General features: G+C 40.5%; 1 protein-coding gene across 8 annotated transcripts in view; it reads left to right on the top strand.

Annotated features, from left to right (window-relative positions):
• The window catches only part of AK4 (adenylate kinase 4), a 74,961-nt gene that overhangs the window by 20,186 nt on the left and 27,683 nt on the right, over nucleotides 1-27,092 (top strand). For 4 of the 8 annotated variants that reach the window (XM_067006535.1, XM_059051842.2, XM_059052447.2 and 1 more), the window contains one exon: nucleotides 15,864-15,983. The exons of 3 other annotated variants lie outside the window; for them this stretch is intronic. In XM_067006535.1, coding sequence (XP_066862636.1) covers nucleotides 15,864-15,983 — 120 coding nt within the window. The remainder of the gene's footprint in view (nucleotides 1-15,863; nucleotides 15,984-27,092) is intronic. One more of the 8 variants, XM_067006536.1, reaches the window with a different exon arrangement.

The following is a 27,092-nucleotide window of genomic DNA, read 5'->3' as shown; positions in this document are numbered from 1 at the left end:
TTTATGTTTCCTGTTGGGTAATTTACCAGCTCATCTTCAGATTAGTTAGTGAGGTAAGACTTGGCAGAGTCAGAGAATGAAATCCAGTGCTTTCTTCTCTTCCTCCTCATTACTTCTGCTTCTGGGCCAGCTGGGACTGAGTTTTAAAGCGATTTGCAAACCACAAATCCTGGTCGTTAGTGTTGAGTCATCACGATGTGTGGCCTGGTAGTGACTGTGCTCAGGCATAGACATGCTGTCCTGGTGTGGGTGATGGGCGATCCTGGGGAACAGTGTGTGGCACTTGGCTGGTCCTCCAGCATTATCTGTTGAGTTAGGAAGACTCAGGTTCCCATCACCTGCTTGGTCAGTACGCAGCATTTCACTCCACCATCTACGGTACTGGCCACTCTCTCATCACTCCTTTTTCAGATTTCACGCTTCCCTGGAATTCTTCACTTCTGCTTTTCAGTCTTATAAGGGCGGCCGTTTTCTGCATTCCTCACTCCTTGTTGGACATTAACCTTCTTTTTCCAAAGAACTCCTAATCTAAGGTGCTTGTATTAAAGGTTTGGGGGTGATGAAGGTTAGAGTCTGGCATAAGCAACATCTTGGCATGGCATATTATTATTATTTTTGGCCACGCCACGCAGCTTGTGGGATTTTAGTCCCCCAGTCGACCAGAGATCGAACCTGGACCCCCCTGCAGTGGAAGCATGGAGTCTTAACCCCTGGACCGCCAGGGAAGTCCCGACATGGCATATTAGACATCACTGTCTGAAAACCTGTCTGCCATTCCCTGCACACCCCTTTAGCCCTGCCTGCCCCTCTCCTACCTTCGAGTTCAGTTTACCTTCCTGTTCTTTTCCCTTCTGGAAATTTTGCTCTTTTTCTATCTACCAGCTTTCAATCATCCAAAACCTGTTGTTACTTTCTTATCCAGAGCAGTTTACCTTTTCAGCATCTACCCCAGAGATAAATCCTAGCTCTACCTTTGCTGAGCCAAAAACTCATTAAATTGCTTTCCCTGAATGAAGTGTAGACATATGCTTTAAAACTTCAGTGTGTTCTTTAAATCTCATTAAATTTTAGATAAAAGTTTCTTATGTCCCCTCAAGTACTTCTAAGAAAGAGAAGAGTATTATTAAGACTCAGTTTCCCAGGACTTACCTGGTGGCGCAGTGGTTAAGAATCCGCCTGCCAATGCAGGGGACACGAGTTCAAGCCCTGGTCTGGGTAAGATCCCACATGCCGTGGAGCAGCTAAGTCTGTGCACCACAACTGAGCCTGCACTCTAGAGCCTGTGAGCCACAACTACTGAGCTCGCGTGCCACAACTACTGAAGCCCGTGTGCCTAGAGCCCGTGCTCCACAACAAGAGAAGCCCCCACAATGAGAAGCCCACGCACTGCAACGAAGAGTAGGCCCCGCTCACCGCAACTAGAGAAAGCCCCTGCGCAGCAACAAAGACCCAACACAGCCAAAATTAAATAAATTTATTTTTTAAAATTTTATTTTATTTATTTATTTTTGGCTGTGTTGGATCTTTGTTGCTGTGTGTGGGCTTTCTCTAGTTGTGTCGAGTGGGGGCTACTCTTTTGTTGCGGTGCTCGGGCTTCTCGTTGCAGTAGCTTCTCTTGTTGCGGAGCATGGGCTCTAGGCTCGTGGGCTTCAGTAGTTGTGGCATGCGGATTCAGTAGTTGTAGCTCACAGGCTCTAGAGTGCAGGCTCAGTAGTTGTGGCGCATGGGCTTAGTTGCTCTGCGGCATGTGGGATCTTCCTGGACCAGGGCTCAAACCCATGTCCCCTGCATTGGCAGGCAGATTCTTAACCACTGTGCCACCAGGGAAGCCCCCCCAAAATAAATAAATTTATTTTTTAAAGAAAGAGTTTCCCTTTGCCTAGGACAGACCCTCAAGTGTCAGGGCTTTTTTTTTTTTTTTTTTCTTGCTACATTTTGCTTTTCTTCCTTTTTAAAAAATTCTATTTTTATTGGTTTACTTATTCAACTTTGAAAACCTCTTGAAGGCATCCTTTGCTCCGAGGCTTAGTTTAAGTCACTCATCTAGACCAGACCTGCAGTTGAGATGTTCTCAGTTCAGAAGGGGAGAGGGCAGATGGCTGAACAAAGAATGGCACTGTGGGAGGAATTGGGAGGAAGAGACTAGTTGCTTGAGGAAGTGGAGAAAGGCTTGGAGGCAGGGCCAGGGAATCCAGCACTTTCGGGCATGTAAGATACAGGCTCTGGGAATGCATCGCCTGGGAATCTAAAGCACTTCGTACCTCCATTTCTTCAACTATAAACCAAGGATAATAATGGTACTACCTCTGGGACTTCCTGGAGGTCCAGTGGTTAGCACTCTGCTCTTCCACTGCAGGGGGTACGGGTTCAGTCCCTGGTGGGGGAACTAAGATCCCACATGCTGTGTGGCATGGCCAAAAAAAAAAAAAAAGGTACTACGTCTTAGTCTTGTTGTAAAAATCAAATGAGATAATGCATATAAGTGGTTTGAGTAGGGCTTGGCCTAGTGTTTAATTTTTTTAATGTGACCCATAATAAGGTTGAAATAAATTTCTAGGCTCAAGATGGAACTGCTTCTGCCTGGTGTGCCACACCAGCAAACCAAAACTTAGATAAGTTTCGTGTCCATGTCAGTGTTCTGCTTGACTGTAAACGTGCTACATCCAGTCAGCCAGTCCCCAAATGCCAAGCCAGCTCTAGGTCTTCTCACCCTAAACCAGATCGACCGACGATGTGGCCCCAGCCAATTAGATATCACTTTCTTGTGTCTTCCTTGTTCTTTATTCTTTATCCTATAAAGGGCTTCCTGCCTTCTGCCCCATTTTGCAGTTCTCTGAAAGGAGACTGTCTACTTCATGAAGTGTTTAAAGTTTGTTTGTATCACCTAGATTGTCATCTTTAATCATTTTTTTAACAGTAGGAATTAGTAGAAACTTGCAATTAACTATATACATACAAATATATAAAATGACATACATTTAAAAAATTTGTAATACTCTCCCTTTTTGTGTACAAAACACTTTTAAATTTCAAAACCAGAATTGTGATACTGACAGCAGTTTGACAACCACTGGTCCAGCACTTAATAAGTGTTTAATGACTGTTGCCTCTGGTATTTTCCCCCATTACACTCTGTCTCTCTATCTGTCTGTCTGTCTATCTTATCTGTCTATCTAATTTAAATTGACCTGCTTTTATTTTATTCATTTATTTTTATGGAGGTATAGTTGGCATACAACATTATATTAGTTCCAGGTGTACAACATAATGATATTTGTATATCTTATGAAAAGATCACAGTAAGTCTAGTTAACATCTGTCACATAGTTAACAGAATTAATTTTGTTAATTCCCATCTCTCTCGTGATGAGAACTTTAAAAATCTACTCTCAGCAACTTTTCAATATGCAGTACAGTATTATCAACTGTGGCTGCCATGCTGTACATTACATTCCCCATGACTGACTTATTTTACAACTGGAAGTTTATACCTTTTGACCCCCGTTACCCATTTTACACATCCCTCACCCCCTTACTCTGGCAACCACCAGTCTGTTCTCTGTGTCCGTGAGCTTGGTTGGTTTTCTTTGTTGTTGGTTTTTTTTTTTAGGTTCCACATACAAGAGAGAGCATATGGTATTTGTCTTTCTCTGACTTCCTTCTCTACTTTTATTTATTTATTTATTTATTTATTTATTGGCTGTGTTGGGTCTTAGTTGCGGCATCTGGGGTCTTCATTGCAACACACGGACTTCTCTCGTTTTGGCACGTGGGCTCAGTAGTTGTGGTGCGCGGGCTCTCTAGTTGTGGCTCAGGTGTTCAGCAGTTGCTGCGTGGCATGTGGGATCTTAGTTCCTGGAACAGGGATCGAGCCTGCATCCCCTTTATTGGAAGATGGATTCTTAACCACTGGACCACCAGGGAAGTCCCTGTCTGACTTATTTCACTTAGCATGATGCCCTGAAGGTCTATCCATGTTGTGGCAAATGGCAAGATTTCCTTCTTTGATATGGCTGAGTAATACTCCGCTGTGTGTGTGTGTCTGTGTGTGTGTATGTATGTATGTAAATATGTATTTCTCTCTCACATTTCCTTTATCCATTCATCTACTTATGGACCTTTAGGTTGTTTTCATATCTTGGCTATTGAACTGTAGTGAACATGGGGCTACATAAGTCTTTTCAAGTTGGTGTTTTCATTTTCTTTGGATAAATACTCAGAGTGGAATTGCTGGATCATATGGTAGTTCTATTTTTGATTGTTTGCAGAACCTCCATACTGTTTTTCATATGACTGCCCTCTGGTATTATGATTATTATTGTTGTTGTTGTTGTTGTCCTTGCTGGTGTTAAAGGATGATTGTATGTCGGCCTTCTCAGTGGACCATATGACCCCACTGGGAGCCCTAGCAAAAAGAGTGGTAGCATCAGCTGTTTCCCTCCTTCTCTTTCCCTTTGTTCGTAGGACTCTCTCCTACCAGCCGTGGGAGGCTGGGGAACGTGTACCTCTTCGGTGTTCTTGGAGTAGTGCTTGACCAGAATATTGCCGGAAAGCTATGACGGAGGGAGGGAAAAGGGAGGGAGGCAGGGAGAGAGAAAAAAAAGTCCCCCATGGGCAGCAGTAGCAATCCATTCTGTTTGAGCAGATGGCACTGGCGGAAACAGCAGCTTCCCTTGTACAGATCTGCAGCCAAGATCCTGCCCAGAGAGGCAGCCGACAAGACACCTGGTACAGCCAGATCCACACTCGGGATCTTCTGCAATGGGAAGCAGTTCCTTTTATGTTGCTTTAAAAGTGAAATTCCTCCCTGTCCTCTGAATGGGGCTAGTAGTTGGGTTGTGATAAGGTTACGGGGGAGTTGAGAAAATCTAGAGAGCTTGTAAGATTTGAAGATATGATCCTACTCCTTGGAGCTGAAAGTGCCCGGTATGGTGGATGCCAAGACAGACTTGCAGAACTCGAGCTTGAGGAGATGGTTAAATGCTCTGGGTCTAAAACTCATCTTTGATTTTGGTAAACCTTGTGGATTACTATTACTTGCCTTTCCCCATTTGTTCTCTTGCCCAGATTCTGTTGCCTTCATCCCAATCTGCTTTTTCTCCTTTGCTGCTTATGTAAGGCAGCATGTAGTCCTTCTCCAGATGTTCGTGGTGTGTCTATAAATGCATGTTTTCCTATTCTAGGCCAAGAAAATATTCCCAACATAGGACATCCAAATTTTTTTTGGCTTAATGAAATTCCAGTATCTTTTTCTTTTCACGATTTATTTAAAGTCTTAAAATGAAGTTACTGTACAGTTTGATTCTTTGAATCTGTGTGTGTGTGGGGGGGGGGCAGTCACATAATTGACCTGCTAGTGGGATGAGAAAGCTTAAGGGTATTCCTTGTGCTTAGATATTGGATCACCTTCTTTCTCGGTAATGCTAGCCCCTACCCTATCCAAAGTCATGGCTTTTGTCCATGCATATTTTTATCTTGGCTATTACAGAAACACACCCACTGCCAACACATTTCTGGACCTAGGGTACAAAATTAGACTAAGTGAATGTAAATATCCAGTCTGGCTAGAGAGGAAAAAAAGCAAAGAGGCCAAACAAAGCATTGGCCCTTATTCCCAGGCAGACTGTCACGCCTGAGTTCTGGTCCGGACGCCACTCCTCACATCTAGAATGGGTATAATGATCAGCGCCTTAGCTGCCCATGAAGGCAGGGAGACTCAGTCTCTGGGGTCCCTGTCCTTACCTCAGAGGTAGAGTCTTGGTGGTTGAAAGGATCCTGCTGTGGTTTCAGGCGTACTGAGAAGCCAGCCCTCAAAGCCAAAAGCCAGGTACAGGAAATTGAAATTCCACCTCTGAGATGACAGAGGAAGAGTCCACCTCCCTCACGCAGATGAGCAAACTTGAGGCTGCGGTAAGTGAAGGACGTTGATGTGTTCAGTCCTGTGGGCAGAGACTTGGAGGCAAACTTCAGATCAAGACTCCAGATTCACAGCCTGGTGGTAATTCATTGTAGCGTTTTGGCCCTTTGCCTCATTATGAAGCCGTTACAGTAGTTTTGAAAGGGTATTGTCCCTTGATAAAAATGCAGATATCAAGAGTAAATAAACTGTATGATCTCACTTCTGTGGAATCTAAAAAACACAAAACAAAACAAAAAAACCTTGAGCTCATAGATACGGAGAACAGATTGGTGGTCAACAGATTGGTGGTGGCCAGAGGCTGGGGCTTTGGGGGATCAAAAGGAACAAACTTCAGTTATGAGTCCTGGGATGTCATGTTTAACATGGCAGCTATAGTTAATAATACTGTATTACGTATTTGAATGTTGCTAAGAGAATATATCTTAAAAGTTCTCATCATAAGAAAAAAAGTTTGGGGACTTCCCTGGCCGTCCAGTGGTTAAGACTCCATGCTTCCACTGCAGGGGGTGCGGGTTCGATCCATTCGTCAGGGAACTAAAATCCCACATGCTGTGTGGTGCAGCTGAAAGAAAAAAAAAGAAAAAAAAAAGTTTGTAACTATGTATGGTGACAGATGTTAACTAGACTGATGGTGGTGATTATTTCAAAATATATGTGAATATCAAATCATTTATGTTGTAGGCCTGAAACCTATGTAATGTTATATGTGAGTCATATCTCGATAGAAAAAAAAGAAATCACATTACAAATTCTTTCATTTTAATCTCAGAATTGGTGGTAAAGAGATAAACATTTGTACTTTACATAAATTTGGGTTCAAATGTAAAAAGAAAAAGAAATTTTTTTACTGTTAACATCCTTTTGACATAGGGAGTAATTGAATCACGGATTTAAATAATTTTTTGCTGCAATTTCCTTTGGTTAAAATGCAAGTAGTAATTGACCCCATGATGAGCTAAATTTTTTACCCTGAGACTGAATGGCAGAGGAAAGGTTTTGAAGACAGGTGTGGTTCATGTGAAATCAGGAGAGACATGTGGTCAGTGACTTGATCCTGTTGGACATCTTAGTCTGATGATGTCCAAAGGAACAAAGAACAAATAGGATTAAAGTCTTTATAGTTTCAAGGTTTTGCATTATTTTACAATAAATAAGTTATAAATTTATCTCAGGTACCTTCTTTTAAAATTTTATTTATTTTATTTTGTTATTATTATAGTTTTTTTTGGCGGCTTCAGGTCTTTGTTGTGGCTCAGGGGCTTCTCTTTAGTTGCGGCATGCGGGTGTTCTCTCTCTAGTTGTGGCGCGTGGGCTCCAGGGTTCATGAGCTCTGTAGTTTGTGGCACGTGGGCTCGCTTGTTGAGGCGTGCGAGCTCAGTAGTTGTGGTGCGTGGGCTCAGTTGCCCCGTGTCACGTGGGATCTTAGTTTCCCGACCAGGAATCGAACCTGCATCCCCTGCATTGGAAGGCGGATTCTTTACCACTGGACCACCAGGGAAGTCCCAGAGCATACACTTTTTAATAATTATGTTCATGAGTCTGTCCCCACTCCTCATTCTTAGAGGTGTTCTTATATTTGTATCTCCTGTGTCTTGCGTGTAGTAGATACACAGAAAATTTTGGTTAGATAAGTGGAATGTTCCTGGGGAAGAGAGTTTTCACCTGTGGTTCTGAGTAATTGGAGTGACTCGCATACACTAGGGGTAAAATGGGAGGTCTCTGGTAGGATGCTGGCAGGGTCATTGCACAGCTGGTTGGAGGCCCATGCCACAAAACACCCTTGTCATTGTTGTTCTTATGCTGGCACTTTCTGGGCTAGTTATTGAAAAAAGTATTTGACAAAGAAAGACAAAAGACAGATATATTCAAATAAAATAAAAAGACCTCACTTGCCTTTGATTAAAGTATTAATAGTAGTTGAGGTTTGGTTTCAAACCTTCAAACTTCCATTCCAATAGTGGATTTAACCTGACTAAAGTTGATTATCTTTCTTAATCTCCACCTTTGTTAAAACAAATCTTGTTGTCTCCAGTGTCAAGAGATTAAGGGAGCCTGGTTGACTTTCTGTAACTCTGGACTAGGATTTTAGGGATAACTCTTCAGTGGTCAAAGGTGAATTAGCTGGAAGGTTGAATATTTGACCAAACACCCTCATTTAGTTTGTGAACAATAGCCTATTTCTGTTTCAAAATATATTTATACGGAATTTTATTGGCAGCGTAAGAGCTTGTATAACTTAATGTGATAATTACCAACTAGTTAATTTTTTTGCCTGACAGAGTAAAATTCCATAAAATTTTGCTATTGAAAGCTTTCTGTGGCTGGCACCTGATCCCAATGTTTAGGTTCTGAGATCTGGGACAGGCCTCCTCTGAGGTTGGCACAGGGCCTGGCACATGGTAGATGCTGAATAAATATCAACTGAGTGAGTATTAAGTGGATTCAGAGAGTATTTAAACCATAAAACCAACCACATCCTATATTCTCCAGTTTCCCCTTAGTGAACAGTATTTACCATCTCCCCCCACCGCACTATTTCAGTAATCTGTCTTTCACATATTGGACCTTTATGCATTTATTTCTTTTTGGAAGTCATTCAGTCTCTGGAATGTTTGAGCTGGCAGTTGTGAATACTTAGGGTGGCTATAGAATGGATTTTGTGCCACCTACATATCTGTGAGTGTGTTCTCATGGTTTTTCTTTCTTTCTTTTTCTTTTTTTTTTTTTTTTTTTTTTTTTTTTCAGTACGCGGGCATCTCACTGTTGGAGCCTCTCCCGTTGCGGGGCACAGGCTCCAGACGCGCAAGCTCAGCGTCCATGGCTCACGGGCCTAGCCGCTGCGCAGCATGTGGGATCTTCCTGGACCGGGGCACGAACCTGTGTCCCCTGCATCGGCAGGTGGACTCTCAACCACTGCGCCACCAGGGAAGCCCTCTCATGGTTTTTCTAAAGAAATGTTATTTGTTTGTTGGCTCTCCTAGTTATTTAGACAAAGGTATTTTTTTTTCTTTCTTTTTTATAAATTTATTTTATATTTGAGTCTTTGTTGCTGCGTGCAGGCTTTCTCTAGTTGTGGTGAGCAGGGGCTACTCTTCATTTTGGTACGTGGGCTTCTCACTGTGGTGGCTTCTCTTGTTGCGGAGCATGGGCTCTAGGCATGTGGGCTTCAGTAGTTGTGGCACACGGGCTTCAGTAGTTGTGGCACACGGGCTCAGTAGTTGTGGCACACGGGCTCAGTAGTTGTGGACCATGGGCTCTAGAGCACAGGCTCAGTAGTTGTGGTGCACGGGCTTAGTTGCCCCGTGGCATGTAGGATCTTCCCGGGCTGGGGATCGAACCCGTGTCCCTGGCATCGGCAGGTGGATTCTTAACCACTGCACCACCAGGGAAGCCCCGGTATTTTCTTTTTAATCAACATTATTCAAATCGTGTGCCCCAAATCCTCCCCTTTTATCAGTGGACAGTGTTTTGCCATATTTGCTACCCAGAATACAATGATCTATGTCAGTCTGTTGAGGCGAATATGGACAACTTAAATGTGAAAGAACTGAGGTCAGTAAAAATATCTTCCATAGCCTGGAAGCCTGAGTTTTGGAGAAATGACCAATTTAATAGGTACTTAAGTTCTGTGTTATCTTAAATTTCTCTACTTGGTATTATTTTAAATATACAACTTAATAGGTAGTGTTAAATTCTGAAAACTTATATGTTTGTCTGATCTGGCTAGAAATTGAAAATATATATTTCTCAAGGTAACCAAGGTCATGTCTATTTTAATTTATATTTAGTAGTAATTAAATGGAATAGGTTTTTAAGATGCATTGCTACAAAATTTATATTGTAAAAGAGGTGGAACATTGATTTTCTTCTAATACATTTAACATTGACAATGATAATATATATCTATACATATACATACATACATACTTTTATAATACATACCATTTTGTCATCTGACACTTTCCATTTCTGAAGAAAGTTTTTCCAAATGTGGCCTTAATCACTGGTGTTCTGGTCAATCTCATAAACACATGATTGGTGTTATTTTTATTTTTTAGCTTTTGTGACACTTAAGAAATGCAAAGCTGTTGGCCTTTTTGTTTTTTTGTGTGTGTGTGTGTGGTACGCGGGCCTTGCGCAGGCCCAGCGGCCATGGCTCACGGGCCCAGCCGCTCTGTGACATGTAGGATCTTGCCGGACTGGGGCACAAACCCGTGTCCCCTGCATCAGCAGGCGGACTCTCAACCACTGCGCCACCAGGGAAGCCCAAGTTGGCCTTTTTTTGAGTTACTCTTAATTTATTAAGTTTATTTTTGAAACCTTCCTAGTGGTTTATGGTTTATTATCTTAGTGAGGTGTGTGTGTGTGTGTGTGTGTGTGTGTGTGTGCGCATGTGCACATACGTGTACACACTAAGGATGCTAAAGCAGTGTAAGACAACGTATGTGTATGTACAGCCTTTCTTTGGAATACTGCTTGAGGAATTGGAGCAGGTATGTGTTTTATCCAAACATGCTGGCATTAGCGTTTAATGATACTGCTTTCTCCTCCAAGCAAACTGACAAGGGTAGATGAAGGTCCTGTTTTCTGGAATGGGCTTGTTTTCTAACTAGTGTTTTATTTCAGATTGCTGTTGTAGTGAAGTCTTCATTCAGATGTAGATGTGTTAAGTCCATTTTGCTCTGGCTGCTGTTGGCTTTTCCTGGTTTTTAGTGGGGGTGGCGTGTGGAGTGAGAGACATGGAGCAAGTTTGATTTTGTATCAGATTAGAGGGCATGCTGTCTGTCCTGCTCCAGAGAAGAGCCCGGGCTGCCAAAAATGGGAAAGGATGCTGCTTAGATCTTTCTCTTCCCTAGTAAATTGGATTAAGATGGTTCTGGAAGTCTTCCACAGGGTTATTTTGAACTTGGAGTTGCACAGTCTCCGTTGGGTTAGCTCAAGGTACTCTCAAGGGCCAGAAGGTCTTCTAATGTTGCCTCTGCTTTGGACAAAGCCTGTTTGTGCTTGGATTATTGTCACAGCCTCCTTGGCTTTCACCACGCCAACCCTGTTCAAATTTCACATCGCCATGGGCATTGACTTGTGTAGTCACACAAGTCCCTGCACTTAGTGTAATGCTCTGCTGTTGCCATCTAGAAATTTTTAGTTTTTGAACAAGGAGGCTCCATATTTTCATTTTGCTCTGGGCCCTGCAAATTAAATTGTTGGTTTTAGCTGTGAGAATGGCATTTCTGGAACTACCCATTTTTCCTTTAGTCCCTCGAAGCCCATGCTCCTTAACCTACCTGTCTAGCTCTCTCTCATGGCGTGGTTTTGTCAGATGTCACTAATTGAAGTTCCTCCAAGTATGCCAAGCAGCCCCATGCCTCTGCAACATTGGGTCCTGGTGTTTCCTTCTCCCCATTTTCCCTCCCTGACCTCATTCATTGCTATTCATAGTTTGAAAGGCTGAGGAAATAAGACTGAGCTACGAAACGCTACATGGCCATCTCACCTAGTTAGTACTGATCACACTTTGTTTATATTTCCCTTGAAAAAGTTGATAGCTGGCAAAGTTGAGCTATCTATGATCTTGGGGAAATGGTTCTGTAACAACTGTATAGGAAGATCAGATTGATTTTTTGCCAAGGGAAAAGAATTCTCTGTCATCTTCAATGTATTCATTCATTCATGCAACAAAATTTTATGGAGTTATCTATACATGCCAGATTATACTCTAAGCACTGAGGATATGGCAGTGAGCAAAGTAGTAGTATTTTTTCAATGAACTAATAGTAATATTCTAGTGGGGGAGGACAGAAAGTGAATTCACAAATACAACAATATACAATATGTAAAGTCTGTAGTTCTAGAAAATAATGCACAGTAGGATAAGAGAGTAGAGGGTGATAGGGGTGTGTGTTTGTGCTTGTGCTGTTTAGAGGGTGGGAAGCCCATTTTCAGGTGGTACTTAGTCAGAGACCTGGATGCAATGAGGGCTTGACCTATGTGAAATTCTGGAGGACAGAGTGTTCCTGGCAGAGGAAAGACCAAATGCAAAGGTCCTGGCGAGGGCACATGCTTATGATCTTCAGGAAAGTGCAAGGAGGCTGTTATGTCTGGACTAGGATGGACAATGAGGAGAGAAGTAGGAGATGGGGTCAGAGAGCTAGGGCCTAATCACACAGGGCCTTGGAGACCAAGGTGAGGACTTGGCTTATACTTTCAATGAGATGGGAAGTCATTGGAGGGTTATGATGGGCTTGCATTTTAAAAGGGTTACTCTAGCTGCTGTACTTATTGCAAAGGAGCCATCTCGCATGCTACTGAGAAGTCAAGTAAGCTAAGAATTGAGAATTGGCTGTTTAGGTAATCTAATTATTTCTTCTTTTGGTTGACTGATATGTGGAAGACCCCAGAAGCAATCTTTTGATTTTGTAGATGGTCAACGATTGGTTTGGGTAAAGGACCCACTTTGATTTTAGCTATGAGATGGTTTATCAGTCTGTTGATTCTTTGACCAACTGTCTCCTCTTTACTATATAAAGATTTCTAAATTAGGTTTTGGAGTGTATCTATCTGCTTCCTTCCTTTGGCTCAGATGTCTGATAAGCCATGAGCTCCTGTTAACTACCAGGGTGGTCCAGGGCCATCACTGCACTTTTCTCTCCTCACAATGACATAGCCTGCTCTGCAGCATCCCCACAGCTTGCACAAATTTGTTGACCAATAGTTACTGTTGCACTATTATGTTTTGATCGGTTGTCTTGGATATGAGAGACACTGTGGAAGTAGAATTTCAAAATCTGCATGTTCAGTTAGATATAAAAGAATGGGAAAAATCAAGAAAATCAAGACAACTGTGCTTAATCTTAGGTGACATCCCCTTATCCATGGGAATAGGTTCCAAGGCCCCCAGTTGATGCCTGAAACAAGAGAGTACTAAACCATATATATATATATATATATATATATATATATATATATATATATATATATACACTATGTTTTTTCTCTATACATACATACCTAGGATAAAGTAATTTTGATAAAGTAATTTTATGGTAAAGTAATTTATAAATTAGGCACAGTAAGAGATTAACAACAATAATTAATAAAATAAAACAATTATAACAATATACTGTACTAAAAGTTACGTGAATGTGGTCTCTCAGAATATCTTATTGTACAAATTTAATGCATTTTTCATCTTAACTAAGCCCTTATCATGCACTGTGTTCATAACTTCCACAGTTTGAGGTTCAGCAGCAAAACTGGCATGAATTTCTTTTTCTTTCTTTGCAATTTCATGGATAGATTTGTTCTTACCATATACCCTCGCAGCCTCAGCATACAATGTTTTTCCTTCCTCCTTAAGTCGAACTTTTACCTTTTCACTTAAAAGAAGCACTTTACGGCTTCTCTTTGGCACATACAAATGGCCAGCATCACTACTCTCTCGCACTTATGTAAAATATGGTCACTTGAAGGTATTGAGACAGTTGATCTGATAACCAAGACAGCTACTAAGTGACTAACAGGTGGGATACTCTGGACCAAGCGATGATTCACATCCCAGGCTGGACGGAGTAGGACGGCAAGAGATTTCATCATGCTACTCAGAATGGCACCTGATTTAAAACTTACGAGTTGCTTATTTCTAGAATTTTCCATTTAATATTTTCAGACCGTGGTTGACCTTGGGTAACTGAATCCAAGAAAACTGCGGATAATGGGGGACTCCATTACTGAGGAGGAGGAAACACTAGGGCAAGAGCAGAGTTGGGGGGGAATGTTGAGTTTGGACAGGGTAAATTTGAGGTGTCAGTGGAAGCCATTTAGGAGAGTCAGGAGATAATCAGATGCCTTAGATGTATCATTTTTGATAGTGTTCTTCATTAAATTACTGAATTCAGTTATATCCTAATACCATAAATCCGCCATCTGAAGGGACCCAAAACATGAATTAAGCCCAATCTCCAATCCAGTTTTCCAAATCTCTCTATAATATCCCTTCCTGGGCAGTCTCCATTCAAACATTTCCTTAGGCAACTTTTCCTGTCCATTTATAATTCCTACTACTAGTCCTAATTCTAAGGTCTGAGGATTAAATAAATTAATGCCTTTTACATGTGCCAAGTATCAGGTTATGGGTAAATTGTTGTCATGTCCTTCTCTGGTTCTTCTCTTTTCCAAACAAGACAATTCCTACTCATTACTGTTTCCTCATGGGATATTTGGAGCCAGTTCATATCTTGGTGTCTCACCTTGGAAGATGTGTATTTGTTGTCTATATGTACCTTAAAGTTTGGTGGATGGGACTAAAAACAGGGCTCTGGGGCTGGCCTGACCATTGCAGAGGTAACACCAAGCTTGTCACTTACTCTGAGCATTCTGACAGTGATTTTTCAGATATAAAGCATATATACCTTACAGGTATTACCAACGAGAACTGAAAGCATGCATTCACACAAAAACTTGTACATTGCAGCATTATTCAAAATATCCAAAGAGTGAAAAAAAATGATCTGTCCATACAATGGAATCATAATATCAAGCCATGAAAATGAATGAAGTACTGATAGGTGGTACAACATGGATGCATCTTGAAAACATTATGCTAAGTAAAGGAGCCAGACACAAAAACCACATAGTGTGCTTCCATTTATGTGAAATGTGCAGAGTAGGCAAATCTATAGACAGAAAGTAGATTAGTAGAAGCCAGGGCCTAGAGGGAGGAGGAAATGGGGAGTGACTGCTAATAGGTACAAGGTTTCTTTCTGGGGTGATATAAATGTTCTGAAATTAGGTAGTGGTGATGGTTGCACAACACCGAGGAAGTATTAAAAAACCACTGAATTGTACACTTTAAGATGGTGAATGTTGTGGTGTATGAATTATATCTCAGTAAAGCTGTCATTAAAAAATATGGGTATTACCTCCTGTCTAAAGTTGAGGATCTTAGGAATCAATGAAATAACACGTATAAGTGCCTGGGATAATATGTACTCTCAGTTAAGATTGTTATTGTTGCTCTTAAGGAAAGTAATACTGCTTAGAGATCAGTAACTGCAACTTTTAGTCACTGTTACATTTGTAGAATATTACCTGTTAAATCGTATGCAGTCAACAAATCCTTGTTGAATGAATGTGTTTTGTTCACATTCATGTTTAGCCACATATATGTTCTGTTTCTTGCATGTTACCGAATCCACATCATTGGGCCTAATTTTGGGATCCTTGTCCAGTGATGGGAACTCTTCACAGCCCATGTTTCAGTGTTGAAGTCAGAGTTGGGAGTATAGGCTCAGTCTGGGGAAGGAAGGGCTCTGCCTTAAATTCTAGGTGAAGGTGGAGGCTAAATGATTCTTGAGCTTTTTTACCTAGTAATATAATTCTGCTATATGTTTTTATAAGAACTTAATTGGCCTGTCAAGAATGTGTTTCTTAATGGTTCATTATCAGATCCCTGGAGAGCAGAGGACTTCATCTTGGTTAAAAAAAGAAATTCAGTTCCTAGAAATTTAGCAGATTTAAACTGCTAATTTGTTCTCCTGAACCCAACTTACAATTTCCACATATAAGAAATTGTTATTTTAAATTATGATATGAGCATTTATTTTCTTTGAAAAAAAAATTTTAAATTCACATCTTTTTATGAACTTGGCATTCCACTAATAACACTGCGTTGCTTCTACAACTGTGTCCGCAAGGTGCCATCTGCTTACCCTGAGGCTCATGAAAAGAAATAAACCGGTTGATGTTTCTGTCATCCAGCATTCTTTCTAGAAGAGCAGTGGAAAGTTTTTCCTTTGGTCTCTAAGGAATGGTTGTGCCTCTCAGCTTCCCCGTGCCATCAGGGAGGAATGAGAAAGAAGGCAAAACTGTTAGAAAAGAGTTTGTAAGGTTTTTTTTTTTTTTTGAAGCTTCTTTTTTGAGAGTGTCTTTTTCCTGTCTTTAATAGAAGTTGGTGATATGGCAAAGCAGTACATAGAGAAAAGTCTTTTGGTTCCAGATCACGTGATCACACGCCTCATGCTATCAGAGCTGGAGAACAGGCGCGGCCAGCACTGGCTACTGGATGGTGAGTTGAACGTGTGGGTCCGCTGGACCTGTGCCAATAGTGGGTCATTGTATCCTTGCACACTCCCATAATTTCTTACAGGTTGCAAAATGCCCTTTCCCCCTAAACGTTCAGTTATCTATTTAGACATATTCCAGTTTGGCAAAGTGATAGAAACCTCACGTGGTGAAGCCTTTTAATTCCTCTGTCTGCAGACCACCATCCCTAGAGCCGTCAGCTTGAAGCAAACCTTCACTGAATTCCTGTTATTGTTCCAGTTTTGATCGTGCCTTTGTTTCCATGACTAAGTCGTCATAAGTATGACTCATCTTAAATCAGAGGTTCTTTCATTCAAAATAGGCCACATAAATTAAAAGCATTAGTTATCATTTTTTACCTGTCAGATTAGAAAAGATAGAAAATCTGAAAACTTTTTACGGAGAGTATAGGAAGTAAGTATTCTTGAGAGGATAAAATGGGCAACTTTTGGGGCTTCCCTTCCCTGGTGGCGCAGTGGTTGGGAGTCTGCCTGCCGATGCAGGGGACGCGGGTTCGTGCCCCTGTGTGAGAGGATCCCACGTGCTGCGGAGCGGCTGGGCCCGTGAGCCATGGCCGCTGAGCCTGCGCGTCCGGAGCCTGTGCTCCGCAACGGGAGTGGCCCCAACAGTGAGAGGCCCCCGTACCGCCAAAAGGGGGAAAAAAAAAAGGCAACCTTTGGAGGGCAGTTTAGCAGTCTTTATATTTTTTGATTCAGCAATTCCCTGCTTGACTTCTTGCCTAAAGATATATGTTAAAGGATGTTTGTCCCTGCTTGACTTCTTGCCTAAAGATATATGTTAAAGGATGTTTGTTTTCAGTGTTATTTGTAAATAGCAAGACACTGGTAACAACCTATCTATCTGTCATAGGGTTGCCTTAAATTTTGGTATGTCCATTAATCAAATAATCTGTACCTCTGTGTTGATACGGATAAAGCTCTAAGATAAACTGCCTAGTGAAGAAAGCTAGTTGCAGTATAGTTAATATCATATACTATTATCTCTATAAAAATGGAGTGACAGGGCTTCCCTGGTGGCGCAGTGGTTGGGAGTCTGCCTGCCGTTGCAGGGGACATGGGTTCGAGCCCCGGTCCGGGAAGATCCCACATGCGGTGGAGCAGCTGGGCCCGTGAGCCATGGCCGCTGGGCCTGCGCGTCCGGAGCCTGTGCTCCGCAATGGGAGAGGCCGCAACAGTGAGAGGCCCGCGTACCGCAAAAAAAAAAAAAAAAAAAAAAAAATGGAGTGACAGTATAATATTACTATATATACTTACAAACACGTACATAAGCTGTCTTTGGAAGGATATAAAAAACTGATACTAGTGGTTGGCTCTGGGTAAGGATTAGGGTTGGGAGAAAGATTTACCTTTCACTGTATATACCCATTCCTATTGTTTGATTTTTAATATTTAAATGATACATAGGCCTGATTTTTTAAAAAAAACTCAGACAAATATCATATGATATCATTTATATGTGGGACTAAAAAAATGATACAAAATCAACTTACTTACAAAACAGAAATAGACCCACAGACATAGAAAACAAACTTATGGTTACCAAAGGGGATAGCAGTGGGGAGGAGATAAATTAGGAGTTTGGGATTAACATATACACACTACTATATGTAAAATACGTAAACAATGTGGACCTACTGTATAGCACAGGGAACTATATTCAATATTTTGTCTTAACCTATAATGGAAAAGAATATGAAAACGTATATATATTCAGTTATACATATAACTGAATCACTTTGCTGTATACTTGAAACTAATACAACATTGTAAATTAACTGTACTTCAATTTTATAAAAATGGTTTAAAAAACCTCAGTCATTCCTATGATACTTAACCCAGGAAGATGCATACAGATGCTTACACACAAAATACTGCACAATTTTGTACTTGAGGAAGCTGGAATTAAGAATCATCTACTTTTAAGTTTTACCAGTATAAATCTTTTCATTTATTAAAGGAAAAAAATGGACTGGGTGGATGATTTGTCTTACTCTTTAATAGCAGGATTCCTTGGCAATGAAAATAAGAACTTGATGAATATACTGCTTTCTAGGTACATAAAGGGTAGTGAGATTTATATATAAGAAACTTCTTTCCATTGCAGAGTAGTTTTTCTTCAGTTCACACAATGCACTTTTTCTTATCTCAGCAAGTTGCGACAGCTGAAACTTTGATGTTTGCCAGCCACAGAGAAGCCAGAGTGAATTGTCCTACATTTTAACTATCAGATTGCCTATATTTCTCCTAAGGTCTGGAGCCGTAAATCTCCATAATGACCAACATGTGGTAGAGTATTTATTCTATATTGATTGGTGTTTCTCAAAGTGTGTAGTGTGCAGTGTTAGTAATGACTAGACAGAAAAACAGATTTTGTAGTTAAATGTGTTTAGAAAATGTCAATTTAAATATTAAAAGTTGCTTGAATTTACTGAACACTTACTGTATGCCAAGTATTGTTCTGAACATTTGTTATTTATTATCTCATTCAATTCCTACAATAACCATATCAAGGTAGAGACTGTTATTTCCATTTATTGATGAGAAAACAGAAGCAAAGTAAGGTTCACTTGCCTATCCAAAGTTAGTAAGTCCAAAGTTAACCAATTTCTTAGGACTTTAATGAACCTTTAATATGATAATGTGATTTAACTCTACATAGAAGGAAATGTCACGAGGTGTTTTCTGAATGTATATGACCATAGAATCTCCTATCCTACCTATAACCTCTGGGATTTGTTCCATGGTCCATTCTTTGTGAACTCTACTATTCAACATTTATTCTTCACTTTGGAGGTGTTCTGAAAAGTTGACCATAGAGTAGATCATATCTTTCTAGAATGCCTTCCATTTAAAAAAATCAGGACCTATGTTCTCATGGGGCTGGAGGGAACCAAGAGACTGAACTGGAAACTTTTGTCAAGAGAAAGGCTATAATGGCCCGTGGAAGGCATGTGTTTATCAGGCAGTAATGAATAAAGCTCCTACTGTGTGTCAGGCACTATCAGGTGTTGTTGATAAAATGACAAGACACTTTCTGTATTCTTATGGGACTTATATTACAGTAGGGGAGTCAGGTGTGTAAAAAATTAACAGTATAATAAAATCATATACATGTGGTACACTGAAGACACAAAGGAGAAAATTGTCGGTTCTATTGGTGGGAGGCAGGAGTGGAACAACTTTATGGAAACAGAGATGAATAGAGAGGTGTCCTGCAGATTGACTAATGGGGGTTGGGAAGAAAGAGTTTTTTCAGCAGAGGCGCAATGTGAACTGGGTAAGAGAGGAATGACTTAGCCTAGTGTTTTCCTGGGCCTGCAAACAGAGAGGCAGGGGAACTCCTGGGGTGATGGACTTTGATTCTATGCAAAGATGGTGGAACTGGAAATTTTTGGCTATAGGGACCACTGAAGAGTTAAAAAGGGGAATAACATAATTGGATGTATTCGTGTTTCAGAAAGACTCTTCGGTTAGCAGCAGAGCTATTAGATGCTGGGGTAGGGGAGGAGGTGGTGACTAGAAGCTGAGTAAGAGATTGTTAGCACAGTTGGACCAAGAAATGTTGAAGGCCTGAATTTAAGCATCAGCAGTGAGATGGCGAGGAGGCACCAATCCTGAAAGACTGCATTGAGGAGGAAGAATTGACAGGAGTGTGACTGATGTTAGGCACTGTAGCCCTGGAGTTTTCTTTGATCGCCTTCCCAGCTTTTGGAGTTTCTTGGCTGTCATCACCTTCCCTACACTTCTCCAGCTATGTTAATTTCTCCAGACTCTGAATATTTAACTCAAAAAAGTTAGTCTCCCACTACTTCTTCTTCTGTGGGTGTTTGCCGGGACTGATAAACTTTAGCTCTGCCACCACCTAACAGTAGTTTCTCTAGTTTAACTTCTTTAATTGTAAGGCTTCTCACCTTATAAAATAAACTTGTGTAGTTTTAAGTAAACTCAACTGTTTTAAAAAAGGGTCATCTATGTTAAACTCCTTTGGGAAGGTGGTTAGTATAATAACCACTGATCCCAGTTAGAACCAGACTACCCCCTTTGAATCCCAGCTCTGCCATTGTCAGTGCCCTTGGGCAAGTTACCCATAGGTCTCTGCATTTTTTTCCTCATGGAAAACAGAGATTACAAAAAGGATGAAGTAAGTGAATATACGGAAAGCGCTTATATTTGCCATATAGTAGGTGCTATATGAGATTTTGTGATTTGCTGTACATAAGGTACAGGTCATGAATTTTTGTTTTTAGGTTACTACATGAAGTGTTAAGTTCAAAAATAGTTTAAAAAATATTCAACCACGTGAAGTTGGAAAAGTCAGCTTCAGTTGTGAAATGTTTTATGTATCTTTTCACTGCTTTGTTTTGCTATAACTTCCTCTCGGTGAGTAACTGAAGTTCTTTTACATCATAGGCCTGTTTTTAGTAAAGGACGTCAGTCTCCTAACTGATTTAGTTTGTATCTTTCTAAACACATCTGGTCACGGTTTCGGTTGTGATTTTTCTTTAAAGCTCTGGAATAAATCCATTTGGCAAAGTGAGGACCATCAAGAATGCTAAGTTCTGTGTTCAGTTTGAAACTCCTTATGTTCCGGGGCACGTGTTCTGCGGAAGACGTGCCTATGGAGTGTGCTAAAGGTGATTGCATGTGGAAAGGTCAAGAAAAGAATTCTGGATGACAGATGACTCATCATCTTGGTCCATATGGCTGTAAACAGGCATCCTGCAAATGGTGGCTGGAAACACATAGCATGGATGCAAACCAAGGGAATGCCAGGGGTGGCAGTGGATGGGCTTGGTGAGTGCTCTGTGGTTTGGTCAGCTATGTCCTTGCTAAAAACAGTTCAGTTGCCTTCACAGTGTGCTTTTTAGTTGGATAAGAAACACTCTTTTATGTGTTAATATGTGTATATAAGTGTGGTTTTTCCCCTCTTTTTTTCTTTTTCTTTCTTTAATTTCTTTAGACGTTTAATGTGAGAACAGTTTTCTGAAAATAATTTTAATTTTTAAGACAAATATTCAACCAGAGGAATGTCATGCACAAGCCTTCTAATTTTGCTATGATGGTTTTGTTCGTTTTTTAAAGAGGGTGTTTACTGCTTACTAGGTGATCTTAGTGTGAAGTAACTAGGGAACAATAACCAGCTCTTATAAGTAACCAGCTCAAATACAAATTCTTCACTTTTTAAAAAGCAGCTGGCAGTGAGATGGGGCCCGTAGGGAGGTGTGTTAGGTAGTAGATTTTTTTTTTTTTTCGTTTCTAAACTTGGTTGCCGAAACCTGTGCATTTAAACAGTAACCTGCAAGTTCTCAGGCTCAGTCCCAATTTATCTCTAAGATGTCACAGAATTGTCTGCCAGGTGACTTTAGGTGTCATCTAAATATTTAAATTTGTTGTCAAGGTTCAGTTTGACAGAAAGCAATCTTAAATTTTGGAATTATAAGTGGAATATAATTTAAGCCTTTTCATTGGAGATAAAGATAACTTTAAAAGGAGAGTCATCATTCAGTCCATGGTTGTATATTCCATTTGATTCTGAGCACTAGCTGGTGCTTTCTGTGGGTAATTCTGGGATTGATTGATTTATTTATTTTTAGCACAAGTCAGAGCCACTTCAGTGTGTGCCGTGTTTGTATGTGTTTGTTTTCCCTGAGAGGTGAATGATCTCAGACCTAAGATATTCCGGGATACATGCTCATTCAGAGCCCTTGGTATCCAAGTATAAGGTGGATGCTAGGAAACCAGACTACTACAGTACCTTGTCCTGATTTTGCAAATGTGTTTTACCATACTGGACTGTACATAACTGCTCTGACCTTATCCCCTTCATATTTTTCTTTCTGAATCAGACCTCTGGATGGTTTTACATCCCACTGGGCAACATATGCCTACAGAAAAAAAGCTGACAATCCCATGTCTTCTGAATCACATCTTTTAAGAAATGCCAAGGGCAATTTTTTTCTGTTGCCCTTGTGAATGTAGGGTATGTTTCAAAAATAAAATGTATAATAGGTTTGTTTGGAAGGTCACTGAAGATATTCTCTTTGGAAAAAAAGAATCAGGCTTTCTTCTCTTGTGTGTGTGTGTGTGTGCGTGTGCGTGTGTGTGTGTGTTTAAGAGGGTGATAGATTATTTTACTCATTTACCTTCAGATGTGTGTTTTTTTATGGAAGTATAGTTGATTTACAATCTCAGCTGTACAGTAACATGACTCAGTTATACACATACAGACATTCTTTGTATTATATTCTTATCCATTATGGTTTATCACAGGGTATTTAATTTAGTTCCCTGTGTTATACAGTAAGAGTACCTTCAGATGTTTAGTCCTGAAAAATATTGTCAGATAACATTTGTATCTTCGATCACTGTTAAAGCAATATGTATACTGTCATACCTTGAACAGAAGGTTTGAAGCAATTGGAGTGACTGCAAAAGAATGGAGAGTCATAGACTTGATGGAACTTTGCTGGGTACAGTGGCAGTGTTCATGCCTGCCAAGCATGGATTGAACAATTGTAATCTCTGGTGCCTCACCAGGCTCATCCTTCTTGACACGCTCATATGTATAGGAATGAATATGAAATGAGAAAGATATATATATGTACAGATACCAATATAGATATTAGAACTTAGCATTTCAATAATAAACTGCTGAGAAATTTAACAAAATGTTAAGTCTTTGTGAGGGTCATCTTTGGTTTAAATCACAGGATAAGAACTTTTTTTTTTTAGACTTTTTATATTGGAGTATAGTTGATTAACAATGTTAGTTTCAGGTGTACAGCAAAGTGATTCAGTTATACATATACGTGTATCTATTCTTTTTCAAATTCTTTTCCCATTTAGGTTATTACATAATATTGAGCAGAGTTCCTTGTGCTGTACAGTAGGTTCTTGTTGGTTATCCATTTAAAATATAGCAGTGTGGGGCTTCCCTGGTGGCACAGTGGTTGAGAGTCCGCCTGCCGATGCAGGGGACACGGGTTCGTGCCCCGGTCCGGGAGGATCCCACATGCCGCGGAGCGGCTGGGCCCGTGAGCCATGGCCGCTGAGCCTGCGCGTCCGGAGCCTGTGCTCTGCAACAGGAGAGGCCACAACAGTGAGAGGCCTGCATACTGCAAAAAATAAATAAATAAATAAATAAAATAAAATAAAATAAAATATAGCAGTGTGTACATGTCAATCCCAAACTCCCTAACTACCCCCCACCCCTGGAATCCTTCCCCCTGGTAACCATAAGTTCAGAGAACTTGGTTTTTATTCCATGACTCTTCCTTTGTTCAGTGTCCTTGGTGTCTGAATGAGCTCAGAGTATGTGACTGAAAAACATGGTAAAACTCTGAATCTCTTCTTCTTCATTTTGTTGGATTCTCTCCTGAGACCCTGTCCCTGTGTCCATTTCTGGTGGGTTTCTTCTGATTGATCTGACTGCTGCCCCAGGATGAGGAACAATCTTAATATAGTAGGACAATCCTGACTTTGTTTAATTCGGTTTGTGTTTTCAGGGAATGACTAGATTTTAACATGTGAGCATTAAGGGCCATATGGGAACCATATGTATACAGATATTGAACACATCCTAGAAAAACTTGGTTCAGAGCTCAAAAAACAAATTGAGTGTACATGATTTGTGTATCCCATCGATCCATCGGAGGAGGCAGTAGCACACTTCCTGACCTCATAGCCCAGGAGGAGCAAACTCTGCATTAAACAATCATAGTGTAGGATCTTGGGAGTACCAGTGAAGGGGGTGAGAGGGGAGAGGTAGCACAGAAGAGAAAGTGACTGGCCCTCTCTTGGGGATGAGGGAAGCAGCTATTAGGAAGGTTTCTGGGAGAAGGTGACAGCAAGAGCAAAATTTGGAAAGTGGGAATAAAGCACATTCTAGATGGAGGGGACATCATGTACAAAAGGTACAGAAGCATGAGAAAAGAATCTAAAAAAGAGTGGATATATGTCTATGTATAACTGATTCGCTTTGCTGTACAGCAGAAACTAACACATTGTAAATCAACTATACGCCAATAAAAATTAATGAAAAAAAAAAGGTATAGAGGCATGAAACAACAAGGTGTGTTCTGGAAACCACAAGTAGTTGGATAATCCTAGAGCTGAAAATATGAGAGCAGATGAGGCTGGAAAAGTGGATGGAGCCAAAAGTTAAACACTTCTTGAAATTCAAAAACAGGGAGTTGATCAAGTGTCAAAGTTAATATTATAAATGAGGTGGAAGGAAGTTAAAAATAAAATTTAGGGGGCTTCCCTGGTGGCGCAGTGGTTGAGAGTCCACCTGCTGATACAGGGGACATGGGTTCGTGCCCCGTTTCGGGAAGATCCCACATGCCGCGGAGCGGCTGGGCCTGTGAGCCATGGCCGCTGAGCCTGCGTGTCCGGAGCCTGTGCTCCGCAACGGGAGAGGCCACAACAGTGAGAGGCCCGCGTAACGCAAAAAAAAAAAAAAAAAAAAAAAAACAAACAAAAAAAAAAACCAACAAACTACATCCAAAGCTTATGAGGTATACTTTGCTAGTTTAATAATAAAACAATTATTGTACACTTACTATGCACAAAGTTCCATACTAAGATAACAGTTATGTGGTGGAAAAAGCATGGACTTAGGAGTCAGGCCTTATTAGCTTGTAGTCTTGAGCAAGCAAATTTACCTCTCCTGGTTTCTTTTTTTCTCATCTGTAAAATAGGAGTATGTATGTCATAGGTTTGCAAGGATTGGCTAACAAATGTAAAACTTGTAGTGGAGTTCTGGAACACAGTAGGTGGTCAGATGTTACATGTGTGTTCCTATTTTCAGTGTAAAGAAAATTTGATAATTATTATTAATGTAAATATGTACATAGACACTGATATAGATGTTAGAACTTAACATTTCAATAATAAACTTGAGAAACTTAACAAAAATATTGTCATTCTAATAAATAAGGATCATCATTTTTACCCCTCACTAAGTACACTTGGGTAAAGCCTAAGTAAATAAAATCAGTCATCTTCCATTAAATTAAACCTTACCTAGTAAATATAAAACAAAACAGGATAAAACTCTCTTGATTTTCCTATTACTAATACGAAAACTCTGATTTTGGAAAGAAGAACAAGTTGATTAGGGTTAAAAGTAGAAGGTGATGTGGAAAAATGCAGACAATTTATTTTATTTTATTTTATTTTGGGGCCACACTGTGTGGCTTGCTCCCCAACCAGGGATTGAACCCAGGCCCTCGGCAGTGAAAGCGCCAAGTCCTAACCACTGGACTGCCAGGGAATTCCCACAGACGATTTAACTTCACCTTTTTTATACTGTTTTCATAGAAATTATACATGGTCACTATAAAACACTCGGGCCATATGGAAAAATACAAAGAAAGGCAACAAAATATCCTAAAATCCCACTAGCCAGAAATAACCCGGGTTAACAATTGCAAACCATCATTGTAGATACCTCTAAATGCACATATGCAGATAAAAATCTGTAAGAATGATATCATCCTTTACATTCTTTTAAAAAGGCAATTAATTTTACTCAAATTTGATATAGTAAAATCTAAAGTGAACCCTAAGGAATTATCAGTGAATTTCAGATAAAACTTTCTTCATCACCAGGGATATTAATTCCTATGGGGGCCCCTTAAGAATATGAAAGATGGGACTTCCCTGCTGGCACAGTGGTTAAGAATCTGCCTACCAATGCAGGGGGACATGGGTTCAAGCCCTGGTCTGGGAAGATCCCACATGCCACAGAGCAACCAAGCCTGTGCGCCACAGCTACTGAGCCTGCGCTCTAGAGCATGTGAGCCACAACTACTGAGCCTGCAAGCCACAACTACTGAAGCCCGTGCACCTAGAGCCCATGCTCTGCAACAGAAGAAGCCACTGCAATGAGAAGTCCGTGCACCGCAGGGAAGAGTAACCCCCGCTCACTGCCCGCCTGCAGAAGCGAAGACTCAACTCAGCCAAAAATAAATAAAATAAAATAAATAAATTTATTTAAAAAAATATGAAAGACATTAGATTGACAAATTTGTTGGTTTTTTTAGTCTCACGTTTCAAATTTAGAGAATATACTTTTACTTCCTCCCATCTCCCCTTCCTTCCAATTTTTTTTAGCTTTTATTGTTAAAATTTATTATAAATTTCTCTGTAACTTTAGTTTCCCATTTTTTTGGTCTTACAGTTAAGAAGTTTTAATGAATTCTGTGCACTCATTTTTTTTCCCACTACCACTTCTGTTAATTTTATTTTGATTAATCTTAGTTATGTCCCTGAATATACCAGAAACCATTTAATAGTACACTTTATTTTTTTTTATTTTTATTATTATTTTTTTTTTGCGGTATGCGGGCCTCTCACTGTTGTGGCCTCTCCCGTTGCGGAGCACAGGCTCCGGACGCACAGGCCTAGCGGCCATGGCTCACGGGCTTAGTTGCTCCGCGGCATGTGGGATCTTCCCGGACCAGGGCACGAACCTGTGTCTCCTGCATCGGCAGGCGGATTCTCAACCACTGCGCCACCAGGGAAGCCCTAATAGTACACTTTAAATGAGTGGCTTGTATGGTATATGATTTATATATGAGTAAAGCTGCACTACTTTTTAAAAAAATTTATTGTATTGAAGTATAGTTGATTTACAATGTTGTGTTAATTTCTGCTGTACAGCAAAGTGATTCAGTTATGCATATATATATGCATATATATACACATACATACACATTCTCTTTTACTTTATTTTTTAAAATTTTTAAATGTTTATTTATTTATTTATTTTGGCTGCACCGGGTCTTAGTTGCGGCACGCGGGATCTTCGCTGCAGCATGTAGGATCTTTTAGTTGTGGCATTCAGACTTCTTAATTGTGGCATGTGGGACATAGTTCCCTGACCAGGGATCAAACCCGGGCCCCCTGCATTGGGAGCATGGAGTCTCACCCACTGGACCACCAGGGAAGTCCCCTGTGCTTTTAAATGGTTGGGAAAAAATAGTATTTCGTGATGTGGGAAAATGCCCTGAAATTCATACTTCGGCCTCCCTGAACAAAGCGTTCCTGTCACACAGCCACGCTGTTGG

Source organism: Kogia breviceps, chromosome 1 (genome assembly GCF_026419965.1).
Source record: "Kogia breviceps isolate mKogBre1 chromosome 1, mKogBre1 haplotype 1, whole genome shotgun sequence".
In the NCBI taxonomy this organism is placed as follows: Eukaryota; Metazoa; Chordata; class Mammalia; order Artiodactyla; family Physeteridae; genus Kogia; species Kogia breviceps.
The sequence above is the reverse complement of the archived record's forward strand: the minus strand, read 5'-3'. Positions and strand labels throughout refer to the sequence as shown.